The sequence below is a fragment of the Rhopalosiphum padi genome, chromosome 1 (assembly GCF_020882245.1).
Source record: "Rhopalosiphum padi isolate XX-2018 chromosome 1, ASM2088224v1, whole genome shotgun sequence".
Classification (NCBI taxonomy): domain Eukaryota; kingdom Metazoa; phylum Arthropoda; class Insecta; order Hemiptera; family Aphididae; genus Rhopalosiphum; species Rhopalosiphum padi.
This window is the reverse complement of record NC_083597.1, coordinates 82059514-82084013: the sequence shown is the minus strand read 5'-3', so window position 1 is coordinate 82084013 and position 24500 is coordinate 82059514. Positions and strand designations below refer to the sequence as shown.

Genomic DNA, 24500 nt, shown 5'->3' with positions numbered 1-24500 from the left:
AACAATATTATTGTTCAATTAAGGCTTTCTTTCATTCGATACCAAAAAAACAAAGAATTAATTAAATTATATCAAAATTACCACGTGTGGTATAAATTCAAAATTATTACTATTAATTATTATTATTTTGAGCGATTTGTAAATTAAATCAAATATACGACCTGTAATATTAACCTAGGTTATGGTTTAGCTAATATACGTTCTAATTCGTTTTAAAAAACGTCGTTTCAAATCTTTTCGATTACTTTTAATCGTAGATAGGTAGGTATATTGTATTTTCGTCCGTAATAAGTCGCGCATTAGATCGCAATCCGCCTTAACAACCTAACCTATATATTATTATATTTGAATTATACGTGTCGTAGCCAGACATTTATATATATATGTGATATACTATCGCAATTTTTGCTGATCCGAGTTTTTTTTCTGCAGGAATACTTTTGCAACGGCGGACTACCGACCGTAGAGGGCCCGCTGTACATCAAGACAGACTCGAGGAAGGGCTGGAAGAAGTACCACAGCGTGCTCAGGGCTTCGGGCCTGTACTATTACAAGGACAAGGCGTCGCGGTCGCCAAAGGACCTCGTCTGCCTGGCCACGTTCGACGTGAACCAGGTGTACTACGGCGTGGGCTGGCGGAAGAAGTACAAGGCGCCCACCGAACACTGTTTCGCGGTCAAGCACCCGTGTCTGCAGCAGCCCAAGTCGACCAAGTACATAAAGTACGTGTGCGCCGAGGACGAGCGGACGTTGCACAAGTGGATGTCGGCCATACGGATCGTCAAGTACGGGCAGCAGCTGCTCGACAACTACGAGTCGGCGCTTGCCGGCGGGGACGGTGACCCGACTCAAACGTCGTCGTCCTTGTCGGCGGTGTCGCCTTCGTCCGGGACGTCCCTGCACCGCGGTGGTGACGGGTCGACGGGACGCGGTTCCGTGGGATTGGACGACGACGACGCGGCCACCATGATGCTGGACGACGGCGAGAGCGGACTGTCGTCCGACTCCGGAGGTTCGTCGTCCGGTTGCGACGTGGCGTTCGAGTCGGATTACCCGCCGTGCGGCACCATCAAGAGGAAGCCGCCAAAACTGCCGCTGACGGCCACCACGCGTCAACTCGCCTGTTCCGTAACGGAGACGTCGGCGGCCACGGCTTTCGCCGCGGCTACGGCGGCTGCCGGCCAACAAAAACCCGTCAAGTCGGTCAAGTTCGCCGACCATCACCACCACCAGCAACAACCGTACCAGCACCACCAGCAACAAATGCAACAGTACCAACAGTACCAGCACCACCACCACCAACAACAACAGCAGCAGCATCAGCAGCAACAGTACCACCACCATCACATGCAGCACCGCCGGACGCCTAGTTTGGAATCGTTGCCGCCTCCTCCCCCCGAACTGTTGGTCGACCACGACGCCGGCGCCGACGACGACGACGACCTGATGAACGCTGTGCCGCCGCCGCCGCCCAAGCTGCTGTCACCGCCCAGCACGGCATTCCTGGCCGACCTACACCGGGTCGTGTGCAAGAAGTGGCAGGTGGCGCAGAAGTGCAAGCTCGACACGATGGCCACCCCGCACGAAGTGCTCGGATTCCGAGACCCGGCGCAGGGGCTGCAGTACGCCGACGGCACCAACAACAGCAACGCGTACAGCCGCGAGGCCAACGTCAGCAATTGGGTGGCCGAACACTACGGGCCCAACAACCTGTACGAGAACGTGTACCCCAAGCAGCAACCCGGTCCGGGCCCGGCCGCTTGTTCGTCGCCGCCGCTGCCCCCTCCGCCGCCGCAGCTACAGACCGCAGCACAGCATCTCCGCGTATCGTCCAACAACAAGATCAACAAGCGACCACCCCCGCCGCCGCCCCCTAGGTCCGAGAAGACGCAGCTCACCACCGTCGTCTCGTAACGTCCGGTGTATATATCGTTGTCATCATCCGACTAGCTCCGTTCGTTTTTCCGTTTTTGTCCCGTCTGTGTGCTGTCCGATGCGACGTGTACAACACATCGTCGTTGGTCGTCGCGTCGGCCGTTGCCGCCGTTTGTCTAGTGTCTTGTCGCTTCGTGTACTATACCTACTCATATTATTATTATTATTTTTTTCTGTACGACCGAATTTTGTAATATTCGTTAGATATCGTTTTTTTATTCGGTTTATAGTATATATATATAATGTAATATAGTAATACCGTTGTAGTGAAAATCGGGAATATTAAACCGTCCTGAATTGGTCGAGGACGCGGGGGTCGTACTATGTGCGTTGTGACGACGCGGTGGCCGCAACCGACCAAGCGGGCTGCGTTTAAAGCGCATAACCTCAATTATTATTGTATGCATTTCAGCCGTCCCGATCAACTTAAACTGATTGTTCTGTTATGTCAATAGATTTGTCGCCAAAATGAATTACAGCTTAATTATCTTAGTAATAAGTGTCAATTTAGCTTCGAAATGGTGACAATAATCGATAGTTAATTTGATAATATTAATAATACCATAGACTTTTTTACTTAATTTACTTAATTTTTATATGTCTATGGTTTATATATTTCCATATAGTATTTAAGGTTTTAATTTTTGGTGGCAAACTTTATTGGCAGCAAGTATAATTAGTAACAATAATGCCTGCCATCAGCTGCCTAATAAAAACACTGTGGCAAAAGCTCATAGTATGACCCCATATCCACTTTGTTTTTTTATTTTGGTTCATGTTGTCACAGGCGTCAAAAGAAGGCGAACACAACACATCATACATCGTCTTCCTTCACTCCTGTGTTTTGCGTTTATTTATTAATTTTTCTTTCTACGAATAATAATATGTTACTAAAAGACTGTATTTTTATTTTATTTTTTTTGTGTTAATATTAATAATCATAATTGTTTATATACATTTATATTATATGTTTATTCGTAATGGTATTACAAACATAATATTGCAGTTCTGATATTGTCTTTGTTGCAATAGTATCGTAATTGGTGCTTAATTTATATATCTATATAATAAATACATAATAATGTATGTAATGTGTTAACATTTTTTTCTTCATATCACAATGTTATGTTACATGGTAAAGTGATTATTATTATTATTATTATTTTTTGCTGCCCGAGTCTTCAAGAACATTTATCTTTTTATTGTACATTAATTTCCAATCATTATGATTATGTTTTTGATTTTTTTTTTTAAATATATATATATTTATATATATTATAATATAACTATAATAATTATAAGTTATAACAAATAAAGTAATTTGTGACTTTTATTGTAAATCAAGTGTAAAGAATTATTGTATCACCATCAATGATGCTGAAGTTCATATCTTCTCGGTTTTTAGGAAGCTATATTTTGCTTTAATACTGTCTACTGCTATAGTATAATACCATTGATTTAGATTCTTTGAACACACTTCAAATTTCATTTTGTTCTAAGTGTTGCTGTGTTGGTTTAAATTATAAATTTATATCGATCATGTTAACCCATATTATGCTGTGATTTAAAAAATGTAATTTTTTTTAATTACTGATAAAATGAGAAAATCAAATACTTCAAACATATAGAAATAATTTTTTTAATTTTGTACTAATTTCACATAAAATGCAATGTATTTTTATTTAAAATTTTCTAAACTGTTCAAATATATATAAACCAAAACAGGTATAATTAATCTTATCTTTTTATAATTACACAACGTTCAATGGGTATCACTAATAATTGTTGATAATAGAATTTTACATAAAAAAAAAACCTTTTTATATTTTGTTAAAGGTTTAAAATTTGTACTTTTTAATATTATTAAAATCATTTTGATGATAATTTTATTAGGGTTAAAATATTATTTAATTTATAGTTGAAAGTTGAAAACAAGATAAACTATGAAGTTGAAGTATGAACTTTATATATTTTGTTTAAAAAAATATTGATTGGTGAATATTAAGCAGAAACTGTTTAGACTATTTAGAATTGTTTTTATTGTTATTAAAGTTATTATCTACCTATCTAGATTAAATTTGAAGATTCTGTTGCTATGAAACATATTTATGAAGGGAAATTATTATTATAATAAATTATACTCTAAAGTATGTCATACACAACTAATTCTTAAAATCCAATGTCTACTTATCAATATATATCATGCAGCTGCATCTGTGTAATTTAAATAACATGACAAATTCTTGGTCATACATAAGGGAAATTAATTTAATCCATAGTGTAGTGCTTTTTATATTTTTTAAAAGCTAGGAAAATATAATTTAAGTAATCAAAATAAGTAATTTTTTATAGTATTTCGTTCAACTTAATAAAATTGGCATGTGATTAAGACATTTAAAAAATAAAAATCACTGACAACATTCTCTTTTGTTTATAATGAAAAACCAAAGTTCAATAGTATCATTTTAAATTATTATTTGCTGAATAATGTTGGATTGCGCAGTACTGTTTTCATTAATTGTTTTATAAGCACATAACAAATCCATATAAGTAATTCCATAGTGATTGTATGGAAACCACTTCACACTTGTAAATATATTTTAATAGAAAGGTTCTTAAAAAAAAGTATGTGATTCAAAGATAAACTTTATCGTTGTTATTTTTTTTTATATATTTAGGCTTATGTCTAGTGTGACAATGCTTGTGTATGATGTAGGTATTTTTTTTTTTTATAATGAAAATGCTGTAACTTGTTTTGTCAAAAATACATTTTATACATTGAAAGTTAAAAAAACTTTGAAAAAGTACGTTTTTCATCTTTATAAAATAAATAAATAAATATATGCATAATATTATCTAATGTATTGTTATATATTTATTTTTTTTAAAACTTTTCTTATGGGGTTGCCTATCCAAAACCCCTTATAAGTAGTTGTATTGACTTTAAAATACTCAAAATTATAGATAATAATTAATATTATGATTTTGTGTTTATACAACATTATTATAATGTAAATACAAATAATATCAAATATCAAATACAATTATATTAGGTTTTGTCAGAAATATTTTAAACTGAAAGTATAGTAATTTGTATTTCATTATTAAAAATTATAATGAAAATTATTACAATAATAATATAATAATGTGCTATATTTTATTGGCTATAAATGTGGTTATCCGAATATTGTCGTATAGTATCTTGTCGTCGTGCAATATAATATGTATACTTTAAATTTAAATAACATTTTATTAAAAATATTCAATATGTCCCGGTAGTAAGTGACCAACAGGCGTCATATGATAGTATATCTCAAATTATAAAAAAAAAAAAAAACACTAAAGGAGAAATATAAATTTGTTATTTATTTCAGTTTTTGATGATTAAACTTTATTTTAAACTAAACCAAACTCTTGTCTGTTTGCTGATGTGTCAGTAAGTTATTTTATTATGCTATCAACTAACATACACAATTAACCAAAAATGTACACATAAAATTAAAAAAAAAAAATTGTCAACAGTTATAATTTTGAAAAGTAAAATGCGTTTAACTCTAAACAACGCCGTATTTACTACAGTTTATATTTAACAAGTTTTTGGTTTGGTTTTAATAAAAAAAAAACACAACTAAAAAACTAAAAGAGTTAAATCCCTGTTTAAAGTGGTTTATTCTTTATAATTTAATATATACTATCATTATGACACTGGTCGGTCCCCCTACCCCGGAAAACGTTATATATAGCCGTATAAGCGATGTTGATAAAAAGTTATGTGAAGTAAGTTATATAATGTTTAAGTTATGATATAATTTTATTTGTCGAAATAATGCTTTAATATTGAAGGTTGTAGATAAAATATCACAGAATAATTAAATAAATAGGTATAATAGATTTATTTTATTTTAATTCCATTTATTCTGTGGTTTTACGTTAAAATAGTTGCCCAGTAGATAAGTGACCTTTATCAGTTTAGTCTAGCCGGGTATAACTTGTACAGCTTTACGTCATAAATCATAACGTACATGAGGATATGCTGAGCCGACTTCATGTACCGTAAAAACATGGAAAAAATCAATTTATAATTTTTTTGCCGTTATAATCTGACACATCATAACCGTTATATTATTGTCTTCATTCAATTATTTCCAAAATAAAATTTATGATGTATATTGTGGTAGATTTTTAAGAAAAACTGATATAAATTGATATATATATATATTATATATATTAGCTAATATTAAAAAAATGATAATCTTAAGAATTTTTACTAATTTCAGTAAACAAATTAAGATACTTAATTTATTGGGGTTTTTACACATACACATAATAATACCTACATTTGAACAGGTTTTTTCTAAAATTATTGATTGATTAGTATTTTATAGTTAATTTTTTAAAATTCGTTTAGAAACCGGAAATGTAGAACTGTCAACCATCGTAAAGTGAGCTTTCCTAAGTATTATTTTAACTTGTAACTAGAAACATATCATAGAGACTTCCTAGCGCATTTCGATTATAATTCCAATATAGAAACTTCACATCTGCAGTCGTCGGACCCGAATCACGTGGGAATCATGAAATAATAATATATGATTTGTAATTAGGGCAACTATTATCACTAAAGTTGGTAATTATTTCGACACTTGAACCAACAACACGTTTATATATTATGTATTACTGTTTTACAATTTTAAAGAACCTATCTAATTATAAACACGTTCTCTCGTTTAAAAAATATAATTTTAATACGATAGGATACAGCCATACCACCGTTTGTTATTGACTTGTTTTCGAATTCATAATTTTTAAATATGAGAGTATAAAATAACGATATACTATTTCAATAGATTTATTTATATAAACAGGGAATAAGGCAAATAGATATAATATAATCGTTTATTTTTTTTCATGTTTTATTTCATTTTAAATGACACATGAGACCAGTATATACCAGATAGCTGTGGCCTGTTATAGTCGGATTTCGATCACACTTTTTCCGTTATAAAATGCAAAACTGTTCTACCTATTGGCTATTGACCCATTACCTATTATGCATTATTGTTATTTCGTATCGCAGTAAAAACAACAATAATATCGTGAACTTTCCACCGTCGCGTAAACAGCAAGTGTACCTGTATATTATAGTATTATTAATATTAATATTATGATGACCGAGTAACAAAAATAAAAGTTCACTGACGGGTCACGTGTACCCAAATATTAATGGTTTCGCTGGCGATTAAACGTTAAGCAATATCTAATATACCTATAGTGGACCGATAAAATTGATCGTGTTATTATGATAATATATAATATATAAAGGCTATTATGAGGCCGAATATTTTCATTATTATTTTTATTTTCAACAAACATGTAGTTTATTGATTATCGTTATAGTATGTCCGATTTTAGTTATTAATTTATACGCTATAAAATATACTGTATATACAAGGATGCACTGTATACCTAGTATACATTGTACCTAATATATTAAATTTATGATAACGAATAATACCCATAACATTTTTATAATGATAATTGAATAAGAACCAATGTAATAAAATTATATTAATTATACTATTATTATATGAATTCGATATTGTACGCGATAAGGCCATGGTGGTTGACTAAATGGCCCACGGGATCTATCATAATTCAATAATTTGCATCGACATTATGTCCGTCTCTATCTACAGCTAATCTCTCTTCACGTGTTACTACCTATATTTCTATCGTTTTTTTTTTTACTCGAAAAAAATAATTGAACAGTGTTTTTAAGCCGATTTAATAATATTTTGAAATTAAAAATATTTCATCATAATAATATCATAAATAATTTAGCTAGGCATCGAGTTTTAGGACCAAACCAGTTTCACGTCTCCACTTCGCAGCGGTAGTGATCCGTGGCGGCAGTGGCGCTAGAAATACGACTTTGCTCCTCAGCGACCTCGTCGATAAAACGAAGGCTTAGTGCCCACTACGGTACCACGCCGCAAGTACGTCCGGTGGTCGTCTCTTTGGCCAGGAACCGAAAAATATTTTACTAAAAATTAAACTTCATTCATCGCCCGTTTTTTTTTAACGCGGAAGGATGTTTCCTCAATCTGTTTCCGCTCGAAAAATCATGATTTTCTCCGTCGCACTTATTGTAGCCGCTGTAGCATCTTTCGCCGGTGGCGAACCCATGAACACGTGCGTACTCCAGAAAAACACAATCGTTGAAGAATATAAATTGTCTACTTTGGAACATATTTTCGGTGAAACGTGAGTAAACATGTCATAATACGTATATATAGTGCTCCAGGAAGGGACACAAGGGGACCGAGTACCTCATTTGTTCTCTTTATTTTTTTTTTCAAATTTTTTAAGCGTACAACTCCCATATTATTTTTTTCGTTTTGAGCATTGTACAGTATATTATGCGTATCTATCGCCGTCATTTAATAATATATACTATTGTAAAAACGAGACAAAACCAATAAATCAATAATTTCCAAACTAACGTCACATAAATGTCCTGGTTTTCTTTTTATTAGTCTGAGTATTCATTTTGACAAACTATAATATTTTCTATACAATAAGAGATATTTAAAAATAATTAACAATAATAGATACCTACCACATTAATGGAATCTTTTAAAGTTTCTATAAAATAATTTATATTTTCTGTTTTATATCAATAAAATTTTACGGAAATTAGAAATATAACTAAAATTGTTTACTTTACATCACTATAATATAATGAATAAATAACAATAAATTGTACAATACGATTTTTAAATACTAGAAAGTCTAACCGTATGGTTTTTAGGTATAAATGTATGTATTAATTACCTAATAATCAATTATAATCGATTTTACCCAATTAGGTATATAAAATAATTAAAATAGAAAATAGTAAGCGTTGACCGTAGTAAAAATAATTGAAAATTAAATTTGTGAGAATAAACACAGGACGACATTGAATAATTTGTATTCATGGCTATTGGCTACATTCAAATACGAGTAGATATTTAATATTTTTAGATAGTAGTTTATAAATTTCAAGTAACACTAAACATATTTCAAATTTGATCACGGGAAATTAAATAATTCAATTGAAACATTATGCTAACGGCAAATGGAAAGATAGATAACTATATTTTATTATTATTATCATTATTATTAATTATTATTATCTTTAAAATATTTTTATAATTATACGTTCAATATTGCAATTCATAGATAGATCGACACATCGTACATAGTAGCTGGTACCTGGTTCCTTACCTAATAAATTATAATATAAAACTCTGTTCATCATTAATATTAAATATTTTAAAAAAAAAGTAAGCCTAAGGCTAGTTTTAGATAAACTTTATTTATATTCTCGTGTAAATCATTTTATATTTTTAATTCAAATAATTTTTACAATTTCTATGTTAAATCCGGCAATTAATTACTATTCTATTTTGTGTTATATTATTAATGTATTCAATGTGCATCAATCAAATTGCATACTTGATTATTTTTGTTATGAGGTAATACTAAGTTACCTCCTGGCATAGTTATAGTAAGCTAATTGCTTTAATACTAACTTTGTCTTAATGTACATATTTTTTTATTTTAATTCTAATAATATTTTTGGAACGAAATTCCATTACATTTTAAACAATTTTTAAATTTGATTTCGAACGAGTAATATAATTTTAATATCAGTCAAGTAATAATTAGTTTATAGTATAGCCTGAAATAATATATAGTCTTATTAATATCTGTAAATAAATATGCGTTTATATATTCTGAACTGTATGCCCAATGGCTATTAATAAATATACTTAGTGACTATAAAATATTATATCATCACAATATATACATTGATAAAAAACAACACTAATACAAATGCTTTAGATAAGTTTAGGTTACATTACTTACATTAAAGGCGTATAATGAACGGTCAGCAGCGAAAAGATTAATATTGACAATAATTATTGGATTATGCAACTTTTTTTTTTTTTCTAATGAACTAGACGTCTATTTCAAAGTAGATAACTAATTTGGTTTACCAATTATACTAAACGATGCACCATCGTAGTTTAAGTACCGGCTCTGTAGTAATAACATTAATAATAATTTATGCTGTCGATTTGTTTTTATTTTTATTTTTATCTATAAACGACAATTGACGGAGAAACGTTATTCGATCACAGAAGCACAATGATTAATCAGTGTACGTCATTTACTCGGTCAACGTCGTTGGAAGTTTTATTTTTTAAGTTGGGTGTACTGGAACACAATCTCCTGCATACCTACCTGCAGACAAAAAAAACAACGTAGGAATGTTTTTCGTTTCCATATTTGTACCAGTTGGACTAGTATAAATCGGATTTACCATGGGTATCTGTGCATTTATTTATATGACATATTATATTATATAGGCACGTTTTAAGTTACTGCGAGACATCGAGACGTTGATCGACAGAAATCTCATTTGAAATAATATACCGAGCTTAATATTATCAAAGCAAACAACCGCGTGTCTGATTCATATGGTTAGATCTTAGGTTAGTTAGCTCAAAACAGCCAAAACGTGAAATTCGTATTGAAATCGTAGAAGAATATTGAAGATTTTAACCGGTGACCTATGCATATTATTATGCTAATGTAGGTACATAGGTATAATATGAAGAAAAAAATTGTCAAACTAGTTAAACAAGTTTTTACTATTTAGTATACCTACCTATCTCGCATTTTAGTAAGTTGTTTGTATAGTTGGTTCACTGGTTCAGTCCATACATTGTTTTTTATACTTGCGTTTTAAATGACGTATACAATTATTATAAAAGCCGAATATTTTGATTTTACATTTTGTTCAATTATATTATATAAAACAACTCAATACATTAATGCGATGGTCATTATTTCATCCACAAATAATAAAAATTGTTTTAATTTATATTATACAATAAGTAGGTATATTTGTATTGGTCAAGGTCTTCATTCGTCGGATTAAAAAAGTAAAAACATACTATATAATAATATGGTATACGCTAATAATGTTTGATTTGGTTAGAACGTTGTAAAAATATAATATTTACTCTTTTTATGTTCGAAAATGAAATTTAGCATTTCATTTTAATTACAGTAATAGGATTAGGTTTCCTATATAGATTGTATATCTGTGTACCTACCTACATCATAATAATATTATGTTTCAATATAATTATTTATTGGGTTTGTATTTAATTTCGAAATCGTTTTCTTCATCATGGGGCTGATGTACACTCTATATATAACATTTATCATGCAATAAAAATACACATATATATAATATAATATGTCCTTGAATACCGTATTCTTGGCAACACACAAATTCCCATGCTTAATTTCTTATTCAAAATTATCAAGTTTTGTTGTATGTATTGAAAAGTATTTTTTTATTACAAAGTATAAATAAATGAATTAAAACGTTCATCGACTGACAAAGAAGACCTATTTTCAGATTTTGTGCTTAAAAGTCAAATAATAATGTATAGATAGGTATGTAGTTGCAATATCGATGGCATTAATAAATTGTTTTATTATATATTTGAATTATAAATTGTACAGATAAAATTTATGATTATTAAACTCGTTATCGGTTTAACTTAAATTTGTATTAATATCAAATAACATTGATAAACTATATGAAATAAAATATTATTCAAAGTATATAATTGATAAAATTATGATTTATATGCCTATGAAAATAATAACATATAATTATATTTTTTTAGTGTTTATATTAATATAATTTTACGGTATTAATAAATTGTAATAAGATTAAAATTTGTTTAATAATATATGTAATAATTTATAAAAATCATAAAAATCTTATAAATGTACAATTAATTATGAAATTATCTCATGTATACAAGAAATATATACAGGGTGATCCATAAATTTGCCCATCATGATTCATGAGTGAGTCTTTTTTTTGTGTATGTATTTCCACGATAGATAGGTAACTGAAAAATATTTTGATTTTTCCCAATATTTTTCAAAATAATAGAGAAAAAAAAATTAAATAATAATAAATAAAATCAAACATTTTTACGCAAAATCGATTTTGTTTTTTAATTGTCACTAAAAATAAACAGATAAAACTGTAGATAGGTACTTGAATTTTTCATCAAATGTTTGTATTAGCATTTTATATTTAATATATTACTATACCGATTATAATTTTTATTCTTTTTTCATATTTTTTAAGTTATATATTATATACCTATATATTAAACAATTTTAATTTTTTATTTCCTATATATGACGATAACATTTTTTTATTGGGTCTACAAGTTTGAAAATTTAATGTAAGATTCTTCATAGTTCATAAGTAATTAATACTAGACAAGTTGAAAAAATATTTTAAATTAACTTGTTGTTTTTTATAGACATTGTAATATTCTTGAACATAATTTGATATTTGAACAAGGAATATCGTTCTTAGTTAATTTATTGCAATTCAAAAATATTTTTCCTGGTGATTTGAAACTTTTATGTATATGTACCTATTACCTAATCTAATGAATATTATCTATTATATTTTATATGCAAATGATATTTTCAAAATATTTACAGGATTAATTATATTATGCTATTGCAGCTTATTAATAGTTTATGCCATATTACTAATAGAAAAATAAATTTTTATAATAATTAACAACAATATAATATTTGCGTATGTGCTGTATATGCTGACAGACTTTTTCCGCTCTGAATCGATTTTCGTACACAAGTATTTCTCATTGAAATATTGAATTCAAATTTAATACCTTACAATGATCTATTCAATGGTGATTGCTTCTAAAGCACAGCGCTCATCTGCTTTCCCCTTCTGTTTTTATTTATTGATGTCGTTGGCTAGTACAAAATTATTATTTTTATATTATTTGGTTATAATGCCAATATTGTATTAACATTTGTAAATAGTTCTTTTCAAACGTACTCGATATGTTATACAAAATATATACTTTGTTATGAAATTATTTAAATTAAGTTAGATCATTCATGTTAAGATTCTGTAATTTTTTTAGTTTAATATTAGTAATTATATTATTTAATATTGATACGAACAATTCCTGTAAATATTCTAAATTTAAACATATATGTTGTAATACCAATGTGAAGGTTTGTAAACGATGTTGATCATTTTTCATATAATTTTATAACGAGTATTTATCATATACTTAAAGACATTCATTACATTTACATAAAATATACTTCTATAATTTATTCTAGTATTTACAACCAATAGGTAGATACTTATATAGGTTATACTGGTTATAGCTATGAGTTATGACGATAAACTTTAGTTTTATTATGTATATAGTATATACTCAAATAAAAAATAGAATACTATGGGCGTTTGTTTTTGTCTAATTGTTATTAATTATCTATTAATATCAGAAATGGAATATTATTTATAAAGTATATTCTTCTATTTTTCTACACAGTCTTTTAACTGAGTCAAATGGCAATATTTATGTTATATCAATTTGCCGCCATGTACCGGAAATGTATTATGATGCCAGAAAGATGACTGGTGCTATTAAATTGACGGCCGATGGGAACACGATCGATCTTGGACATATTGACCAATCCAATATCATCGTTAACGGTTTAATCTTATTTACTGCTTAAACATATCATCAATCATGTATATAATATGCTTTACCTTGTTTATTACGTTTTTAGAGAATAGTATTGTGCTTACATACACTGGTGGTGATCGAGACAGATATGCAGAAGACACTTGCAAAGGTCTCCGATGGAAAACGTATCTGACGTTCATATGTGATCCGTCTATAAACAACGTAAGTTATAACTTGACATTTTTGTTTTTTTAAAATAGAATACAACAACTTCTAAAACTATAAATGCGATTTAAAAATGTAAATCACGATTGTATAGTATTATTGTAGTATTTTTAGAGTATAGAGTATCTCTTATATAGGCATCTCTTAACTATTAGTTTGTATTTCAGCAATATAACGTATACTTACTGCATAAGATTAATCCTGACAAAATCGGTTGTCATTTAAAAATTTAAATTGCGACTGCAGTTTGCACTGTTTGCAGTATAAGAACGTGACCATATTATCTTTCTTCTCAGAATAGAACGCTTGTACATTTTAATAGGAAAACCGCTATTTTTTCATTTTTTTCTACGAATAAAAAAACAACAGTAAAATTAAATAAAATATAATATTATAAAATAATAAAACGAATTATTTAAAATAAATGAAATAATATTTTGTTTAATGTTTATTTATTAAGAACTATAGAATATTGAAATAGAATTTATCTTGAGCAGTTTGGTGGTCCTTATATTTATATTTTGTCGGATGAACAAATCTGTTTTAAAATATTAGATTAGATTTTTAATTAGGAATGGAAAACTTGATATGGCTTTTTATTATTTATTAGTTTCTTGCGTATATCATTGTCGTCTGTCGACCGGCACTGGTATATTGGCTATCATTGAATGATTGTACCTATAGTATACTAACTTATATAATATTAAATATATACAAGCGGTTGACGTTGCGGCCGTAATAGTCTAATAACGAATGAAATCTTATATATTCGTACTATAAAATATTATAAGAAAACAGGTATTTATTCAAATATTTTTTACTAGAATGTACCTAATGCTGCAGATCGCCTCTTTTGAAAGCGTTCTTTGGAGACAGCAGGACACATACCTCGAAAGTGGAACTGTGTCGCCCAAAACGTTTATTTACGTTAAGTATTAGGCATATAAACTATAAACAATATTCAAAAATTGAAATATATTCTTTTAAAAGTAACTAACACTTAATTAGTTATTTAGATTAATTTTGGATAAAAAGAGTAGCTGTAGATAGTTAGCTTTTAATTTTTACATTGTATTTGAATACAACCATGTATACATTTATAAATATATCATCACGGAGTATACCTGATGTCCTGATTTACTTCATACTATTATAGTAATATAGTGTCGTATAATGTTTATTGTTTTTGCATAAATGGCTTAAACATAAAATAATTTACCTATACAAGATCTTAAAAAGAATTATTGAAATAGGTTGATATCAATTAAACTTATAATACTATATAAGCTTGACATGAATATTCACTAGTTAACGCTTATTATTTATGAATTATGAAAGTATTTTAAAAAATATATAAATTTAGAGAATATTCACAGCATTTTTTTTTAACAACTGTACTTATTTTTAGAATTTTAACAGAAAATAACGTTTTATACTTTTATTTGTATTCATATGATTATATCACACTATGAATATATTATCTCATTCATAATTTAAAAATTAATTAATTAATTAGTACTTTGTACACATTCATTAACTACATGTACATTGTGTACATTTTTAGTTGGTATAGAATCGTTTTTATGCTATGTGTATAATGGAATTTAGGCAACGGAAAAATTATGTCTTTTTTTATTTCAAAATTATTAGTTTTCATTTTTTCAACAATTTTCACTAATTTAGTAATAAGTATCACAGATGATTCTTTTTATTAGCATTTCGTGTTAGCCCAATTAAAATATAGGTTCATATAAATTATTTTATATCTTTGCAAAATCGACGTCGGTGGTTGGAATTAAAAAAATAAAAAAATAAAGTAAAATATAAGTAGAGTTTTATTTTTATCTTCATCCCCGCATTATAGTTAATAGTTTTGTTATAATTCAAAATGCAACGTCATTAATCATTAATGTCATTATGTGAGCGTTTGACCAATATAAAATTGTTGTACTCTAAAAAGTCTTAATAACATGCAATTTAATAGGTACGTTGATTTACCTTTATTAAACATAATACTCTTTGGAAAAAATTGTTGCTAATTATATTAAACACATTTTTATTTTTATTTTGACATCATAATATATATATTTTTTTTACTGTAGTAAACCATGTTATTTTTAATATTTTTTTATAAAATGCAAGTTTATATAGGTACTAAATAAAATATCATATTGTGTTTTAGGATATTTTAACATTGATTGACGAAGATCCAGAACAACCTGAAATATGTCAAGTGTGGTTTGAAGTAAAAACATCTAAAACATGTAACTGGCATCCAAATATACCATTAGCCGTTTTGGAAAAAGATTTTTCTACTCGTGAAAATCTGACAACCAAATTTGAAGAGTGGAGGGTAATAAATAGTATTTTTAAAACCAATATAAATGAGCTGTTAATACTAATACTCATTTTATACCGATATTGCTGCAGAGATGTTATTTTAACTACTATTTTGTTTTTAAATACTCATGCTGTATTTACAAATTATTTCTTGTTACTAACAGAATCTCAAAACAAATCAAATTAGTACCTTCGTGATTTATGAAATTAATTAGGGTGGTGGCCAGAATTTTAAATTTTAATGTAACAAAGATTACAAATTACAAATTTCTAATTATTTTTAAAAATCATAAATTAATCATAGCAAATTTATGTTCAACAGAACCATTATTGTTTTCTTATTATTAATATTAAAACGAATTCATTTATTATTTAACTTAAATTTAAGATTATAATCTGTATTTTTATTTTTACTTATGCTTTTTTTTTTTTATAATTTTCAATTTTTATGAAAATAATACGATTTAATAATACACGTCATATATTCATATCGCATACAAATTGAAATATTTTAAAACTAACTTACTAACACAGTTAATTTTTTTAATTTTATATTTGATCATAAATAGATTTTTTTCTTATTAAAAAGCATACAACATAATATTGTTTTTGATGAATATAAATTAATATAATTTGTTGTGCATGGGTCAGAATTAAAAAAAGAAAATCATTGTGCCGATATCTTCTTTACATTTAATAATATTATAAGAAAATCTAACCACCCGTTATTATTTTTTCAGACTGATCATGAAAAATACAATGTGAAGGAGTCAACTAATTCCAATAAAATGCCTTTACAAAAAAATGTGTCTGATCACAAAATATTTAATTTCAACAACAACAATAAATCAATTATTAACGAAAATGACAATACTGGTAAAGAAAATAAAACAAACAACGAGGAAATTAAAAAAGGAAATTCAACTCAAATTATTTCAAAAACTCAGAAAAAACAATCAGATATTGAAAATAAAGATAATTATTTAAAGAAGTATGAAAAATCATTTTACGAGAAAATTGAAAAGGAGGAAACTAAAGGAGGTCATTCAAACATAAATGAAGACAAAATGTTAGTAGATCATGAGAACAATGATACTTATTCAAATAATGATTTGGAAAATAAATTTACTAATTTCAAATTTAATAATACTGTTTCTGGTACATCGTATAATAATGAATATAGTTATCCTAGAAAAAATGAAACTATCTTGCACTATAATAATTTAAAAAAATATATAAATCAAAATAAAAACTCAGAAGGTAAAAATGAAAATTCGGTTATAAATGAATTAACAAAAAACGATCAAAATAAGGACGGTCAATTAAATCAATATGTTCCGAAAATGGAAAAAAATTCAACACGAAATACATTTGAAAAAAAAAGATCAAATAAAAAGATGAACGATTCCGAAGAAGACAAAAAGCCTTTAGATAATGAAAAAAAGTTTAATCAAGATTATTCAAAAAAATCGAATTTAAATAACGATACTAATAATAAAACTTTGAACTTGGTCAACGGAGATAAAAATAATACAATCGACGAAAGAAAAATAGTTGATATTTCAAATCAAAGCCAATCGAAAAACAATAAATCGATTATTTATGACAATAACAAGGTACCAGGCAATATAGTTAACGAAAATCAAACGCAAAATAAAAATAAAAACTCAGAAGGTAAAAATGAAAATTCGGTTATAAACGAATTAACAAAAAACGATCAAAATGAGAACAGTCAATTAAATCAATATGTTCCGAAAATGGAAAAAAATTCAACACAAAATACATTTGAAAAAAAAAAATCAAATAAAAAGATGAACGATTCCGAAAAAAACAAAAAACCTTCAGATAATGAAAAAAAGTTTAATCAAGATTATTCAAAAAAATCGAATTTAAATAACGATACTAATAATAAAACTTCGAACTCGGTCAACGGAGATAAAAATGATACAATCGACGAAAGAAAAATAGTTGATATTTCAAATCAAAGCCAATCGAAAAACAATAAATCGATTATTTATGACGATAACAAAGTACCAGACAATGTAGTTAACGAAAATCAAACGCAAAATCAAAATCAAAATCTGGAATCCAATCCATTTCAAGAAGTTGATTCAAAAACTGTAATCAAAAACAAAACGATCAATGGTATAATAACCCCTCGCGTTGACTCTAAGAATAAATCAACGGATAGTGAAGATTTACATGTTGATACTAATAATATTAATGTAACAAAACATAATACAAGTGATGATGATAAAATTATCGACATGAATGAAAAAAATAAAATGAAAAATAATTATTTTAAGCCAAAGGAAAATGGTCCATCAAATACAAATGAATCTGGTGAAGTAAATGGTTCGTCTACTGAATTACCAATCGACACGTCGACGTTTTATGAATCTAATAATATTAAAACAAACAATATATCAAAACAAAACGGTACAATTATAAATCATATCGACAACGTTAACAAAAACATACAACCAGAACAACTGGAACCAGAACCGGAACCTAGTGCAAATTTATCGGATAATAATGAAAGTGATGATTTAAAAACAACCGAAGATAGTACGAATCAATCAGAAAATAGCTTTAGTTTTTCAAAAATCTTTGGTAGCGAATCCACAGCTAAGATAATTGGATCAATGTAAGTATATATAAAAGTTTATGATAAAATAAAATAAATTATAAATATTTATTATTAATATTCTAATATTCTAATGTTACAGAGTTTCATTAATATCTATTGCCGGTGCTGCTGGAGTTGCTGGAACAGCCATAAATCGTTTTTATTATAAAAAAACTGGTACAGATCAAATACCCTTCAAAGGAACGTTCCGGTCAATTAAAGTATGATATAAAATGTATTGACGATGCAAACATTTTGGTGTTTAAACGTAATATTTTTTATTTTTTTAGAATTTTATAACAAATTTATTTTGTTGCTGTCATGTTTCTGGTGATGACTTAGAAGCGCAAAACTCTACGAATGAAAAAACACCTCTTTTACAACCTAAATTCAATACTTCGTCACCGCTAGTTGTAGATGAAAAGTCTCAAAAATCCAAAAAGCGCGATAAAAAAAGTTACGACGTGGAACAACAAAAAAGTGATGGCACCGACAACGACGATAGTAGTCAACAGAAAAGTAATAATGAATATGGCAGTATAACGAATGAAAAGAAATCGCTTGCGAAAAATGTCGAAGAAAAACTATTAAATATTGAGAATAATTTGCAAGGAAAATCTATAAAAGATTCTTTATGTGGAAAAATGAATACAATACTCACTGAAAAATTAAAACCTACAATTAACGGTATTCTTGAAAATGTGGGGAAAAAGGTTGAATCAAATGAAGAAATTAAGAAGAACTTAGATATTATATCTAAAGATGCAGCAATGATATCCAAATTAGTAAACAACGAACAATCAATAAAAATTACTGATGACATAAATGTTGAAATTAAACCAGAAAATAAAAATTCTCAATTAAATAATGACAAAAAACAAGGTTTGAACTTCGAAGAAAATAATGAAAATGATGTTCATAATATTATTGAAATCAGTACAAATGTCGATGTAGAAAAATCACAAAATAAAGTATCTTTAAACGAAATTGAAACACGCAATGCCGTAGTACAAGAACATATCAATAGTAAAACGATTGGTGAATCGCAACAGTCTAAAAACGTTACGCCTGTGAGTGAAGTTAGCATCTCAAAAGCGTCTGTACCGGATCTTCAACAAATTGAAACGATTAAACAAGCGTCCGATATGAATACAACGAGTACATTAGATAGTACAACCAAAGAATTAATTGAAAATGTATATGACAAAAAGGATGTTGTTACGGAAAATAAGATTGAAAAACTTGTAGAAACCGTCGTAACGCCGCACACAGAGACTGCGATGAAAATAAATGAATCAAAATTAAAATTCTTAGGGTTCGAAAAAGAAGATAAAAATGTCGAAAATGTGGTAGTCAACAAATCCATTGTATCTGAAAATAATGAAGAAAATGAAGAGGAAGTTGAGGTCATTGAAGAAATTGTATACGTAGACGGTGCTGACGGGGCCGAGGATGAAGAAATTATCGAAGAAATAATAGAAACTACTACAGTTGAAGATTTACCGGACACGTTGGACGAATCTGGTTCGGGGCACACCAAGGTTACAGTCCACACAACTCGTAAAATATCGTCATCTTCGTTGCCCGGAGAGGTGAAAACTATCGAAGAGACTGTGGTCACCGATGGTGTATCAGAGAATGAGAAAAAATCTCATGGTTTCCAGTTTGGTATTGGGAAATCCGGAGTCAGCATGAGTGTCGGCGATAAAAAGTTGGAAATTGGTATGCCCAAGCTGAGCCGCAGCAAAAGTAAATCACCGAAGAACGTAGAAGACGACGAGCCTGATAAACGGAACACGAAGTCTCCGGAAAAGTCCAGGAAGTCTATTTCGATGCCCAAAATATTTAAGCGATCTATTTCTCAACCATCGGACCGTGATATCCCTGAAGCTGAGGGTGAGCCACAGTTGGACGCTGCGCCTAATAGAAAAACCTCCCAGCCAAGTGCCGGCTTATTGATATTTGGAAAGTCGCGGTCTAAATCTTCGCTAATCCTTGATGCGGTTGACATCGATGTGAACACGGGTGTGGTGTCAGACTTCATCGATAATGAACGGAGTGCGTCTCGTATATCGAATACAGGATTAGGTGAATTCGACATAACCGCAGGCGATGGAGATGTTGGCACCACGGTGACTGTACGTAAAACGTCCACAACAACTTCTAAAGGAATAGATACTTTGTCGGGCATAGATACCATCGGAAAGTTAACTACAGGTTTACCGTCAGGGTCGGTTACAGTCCAGCAATCGACCAAGAGTGCTGACACAAAGTCAAACGCTAAAACAAAACGTGAAAAAAAAGAAAAAAACGAAATTAACGACATTAACGCGGCCATTTTAGATCTAAAGTATAAATCTAAGGAATAATTTTAAACTTACTGTGTAAGAAACTAAAATATTATTGGTTCATTTGTGTATTATTATTTTTTTTCAAATATTTTTCGTTTATGTGAAATATATCTGTTGGAATTTTAAATCTAACACTCATTATTATAAAATTGTTAATGTTTTGATTTATTTTTTTATGAATTCAACATTAATATTATTTGTGCATTATACTTAAATTGAAATTTGTTCAACTAATATTAATTTTATGTTTATATAATTTGTTATTATTCATAATTTTCTAATAGTTTTTTCTATAAAATTGTACTTTTGATTGAAAATAATATTCCTAAATTCAATTATTTTTATATTTACAATTTAGAAACACTAGTTTAAAATCATCATGAATAAAATATATGTTTTCTATTTTAAATATTGAGATTGTTAATCAGGACATCTGATGCTCATAAATGTATCTCATTTCAATTAATTTAGCCTTGGCCTTTGAAAAATAATTACATACCTATTTCCGAATTGATTTATGAATGATCTAAACACAAACACCAATGAAAATTATGATCAATTTACGATGTTTGGTTAATATTAAGTATTAACGTCATATCGTAAAAATAAAACTTTTTTTATACAATAAATAATACATTTTTCAAAGTTGATTTATTGATGCAGATGATGATTGTTATTTTTATCATTATAAATGTGTAGACTCGGCTCAAAGTCAATATTGAATCTCGATTATAATTCGTTAGGTATGATTTAAATCACAAATTACCATGTTCATTGATTTATTTCATTAAAATATAAAAATCTCATAGCTGTGTTTTCCGTTTAATTCTTCTGATCTGTTTCCTCGAATAAAATCTATTGATAACTCTAACATTAAAGTTACATAGGTATACATATTATATATTATACACAATGTAATTAAAACTGATAGAATAATAGAAAACTGCGGATAAATTAAAAGCAAGTCGAGATACTCAAACTTTTATATTTATATGATAAACGAACGGTCAATCAGAAATATAGATTTAATTGCAGCAAAATAACATAAGACGTGTATTTGTTACCGTTGATGACGTAAATTAAGGAATTTACGTTGATGAATAATGACTATTATATAGTCAATAATAATATATCTGATCAAATTAGACAGTATACGACATTGACTAGGAAATAATGTTAATGTTCATTATTCTCAGACAATGATGAATTTATTAGTTACTAACGATACCTTTTGTGGACCGTGTGGCTGCTATGGAATCTCGGGAAAACAAAGCTATAGATTTATATTTGTAAAACAGTTTGCAACAGTAATAGATATGTGTTTGTAAAAATTTAATGTCTTGTGTTATTCAAGGTGTTATATAGTATATCGAATTGTGAAAATAAATGATTAAATTAAATTAATTTATATGTATAATATTAATAAATATATTATGTATAATGTATCTTATAACAGTTGAAAAAGTGAATCTGCATAGTGCAGTGTTTTTTTTAAATTTATAATCCAATTCTCATATCTTACTAGACAAAATTATCAACATTGTGTATCAGTATTAGCCTTTCGGGTAATTTCCTGGCCATAGTTGAAATTGTAAATATTTAAAAAAATATTTGATTTTTACAATATTGCTTATAGCATCGTATATTGTCTGTTAATGTGTATATGGACATGCACGATATCATTTAATAATTTTAAGCATTTATGAAATTGGATAGTAATTTACGTTATTATCAAATTTATATCATTGACTGTAACATATATATACATTAGGTATATTTGAAGAGTGATGGTCAGGGCCGGATTAAGGGTTTTGGCCGCTCATATATAGGCTATAATACATTTGTCACCTAATTCTACGCATTGATATTTTTCTCCAAAAGGACGGCCGTAGCCATTTTCATCTAAAAACGAGATACCGTTTTCCTTCACTATCCATTTTCCTCTAAAAAAATAAAAGGTTGGTTACCATTTTCCTCCAAATTATTTTTGACTAAAATTATGACTATTTTCCTTCAATATTTTAGCCAGTGTCGCAGTGTTGCGTTCCGAATTATAAAAATAGAATATGGCTAGGATCACAGTTTGCACGTATCTGCAGTTAATTAAATTCTGGTCGCTTGGTTTATAGGTATGTAATTATAAAAAGTAAAATAATAATTCATATTATGTCTAATTTTTGTTTTCTTTAAACAGGTATTCATTTGTTGCTTAAAATGTCCTATAATTATAAAAAATATATAATATTATAATGTAATGATTTTACTATAGTTTATAATTTATTTTTTACATATTGTCTGGTTGCATTATCATCAACCACTTATTATTAATTATTATCTAATTTTTATTATTATTTTATTTATTGATTGATGTATCTTTATCGACGTACGTATTTTTTTATTATATTCATTCTGTTTTTAGCCACCCGCCAAGTTCGGCGCGTACGGTGTATTTTATATTATTATAATTATACTTGAAATATTTAATTTGTTATTTTATTTTTAATTTAAGATTCTGATAACGAATGACGATTTTATTATTTTATTTACTGGAGGAAAATGGACAGTGGAGGAAAACAGTATCTTGTTTTTGGAGGAAAATGGACCCGCTCAAAAGGACATGACCGTATTTTTAATATGTTGTGCCAAAAATGGGTCGAATTCAAATATTAATTCTAACGATGTGAGAAAATGACCATTTTATTATAACATATATAATATATAACTATATATATATTTGGCCAGTTGTCACTTATCGGAGATATTTCCACACATCGTATAAAAATAATACTTGCTATAAAGTTAAATTCAGATACGGGTTCTAGTGTTAATTGGTGAGGTGTGAATAGTTTATAATATATAGTATAATATATATACACATAACTACAATTGCGGTTTATGGTTTATTTTGAACACTTAAAATAATACCATATGCATTAGGTTACTTGTGCTTATATGTTTTTAAAATAACGTTTCAACGTCAAATATTTTGCTGTGTTACACGATAAAAACATATGCTATTTTGTTGTCGCCTTTAAAATGTGCCGAGTGCCGACGTAGGTTCTAGTCTAAACCGCCTAAGCGGTAATGTGGCCTTGACGGTGGTGTACTCGTAGGTGCGTGCACCAATCATTCTCTGTACGCTATAGTAGCGTAGCGAATATAGCCTATGGCAGCGGTCCTTAACCTTTGTGTAGTGGTGACCCAAGATATTTACCAAATTTTTCATAAGACCTTTTTATAAATAATGTTCAATGGCGGTTTAAATTTTAGCCGACCCATTTAAGATTATTGGCGACCCAAAATTGGATCGCGACCCTATGGTTAAGAACCGCTAGTCTATGGCAGGAATGGCGAATCCATGGCACGCGTTATGTACATATTATGCACCTAAACTAACCTTTTTTTATA

The 24500-nt window shown here is 28.9% G+C and overlaps 2 protein-coding genes across 4 annotated transcripts in view; both read left to right on the top strand.

The window, feature by feature from the left end:
* LOC132931945 (amyloid beta A4 precursor protein-binding family B member 1-interacting protein) overlaps positions 1 to 3021 on the top strand; it is a 40992-nt gene extending 37971 nt beyond the window's left edge. For all 3 annotated transcript variants that reach the window (XM_060998063.1, XM_060998062.1, XM_060998061.1), the window contains one exon: positions 433 to 3021. In XM_060998063.1, the coding sequence (XP_060854046.1) occupies positions 433 to 1914 (1482 nt within the window). In that variant the 3' untranslated portion in view covers positions 1915 to 3021. The remainder of the gene's footprint in view (positions 1 to 432) is intronic.
* A 4796-nt stretch (positions 3022 to 7817) lies between these two features.
* On the top strand, positions 7818 to 21501 carry LOC132925829 (GATA zinc finger domain-containing protein 14-like). Its single transcript, XM_060990225.1, is given in 8 exon segments — positions 7818 to 8199; positions 13410 to 13573; positions 13651 to 13769; positions 15955 to 16125; positions 16853 to 18759; positions 18842 to 18962; positions 19032 to 21047; positions 21049 to 21501. Coding segments are annotated over 8 exon segments (4707 nt in total). The 5' UTR covers positions 7818 to 8026; the 3' UTR covers positions 21085 to 21501.
* The last annotated feature ends 2999 nt before the right edge of the window (positions 21502 to 24500 follow it).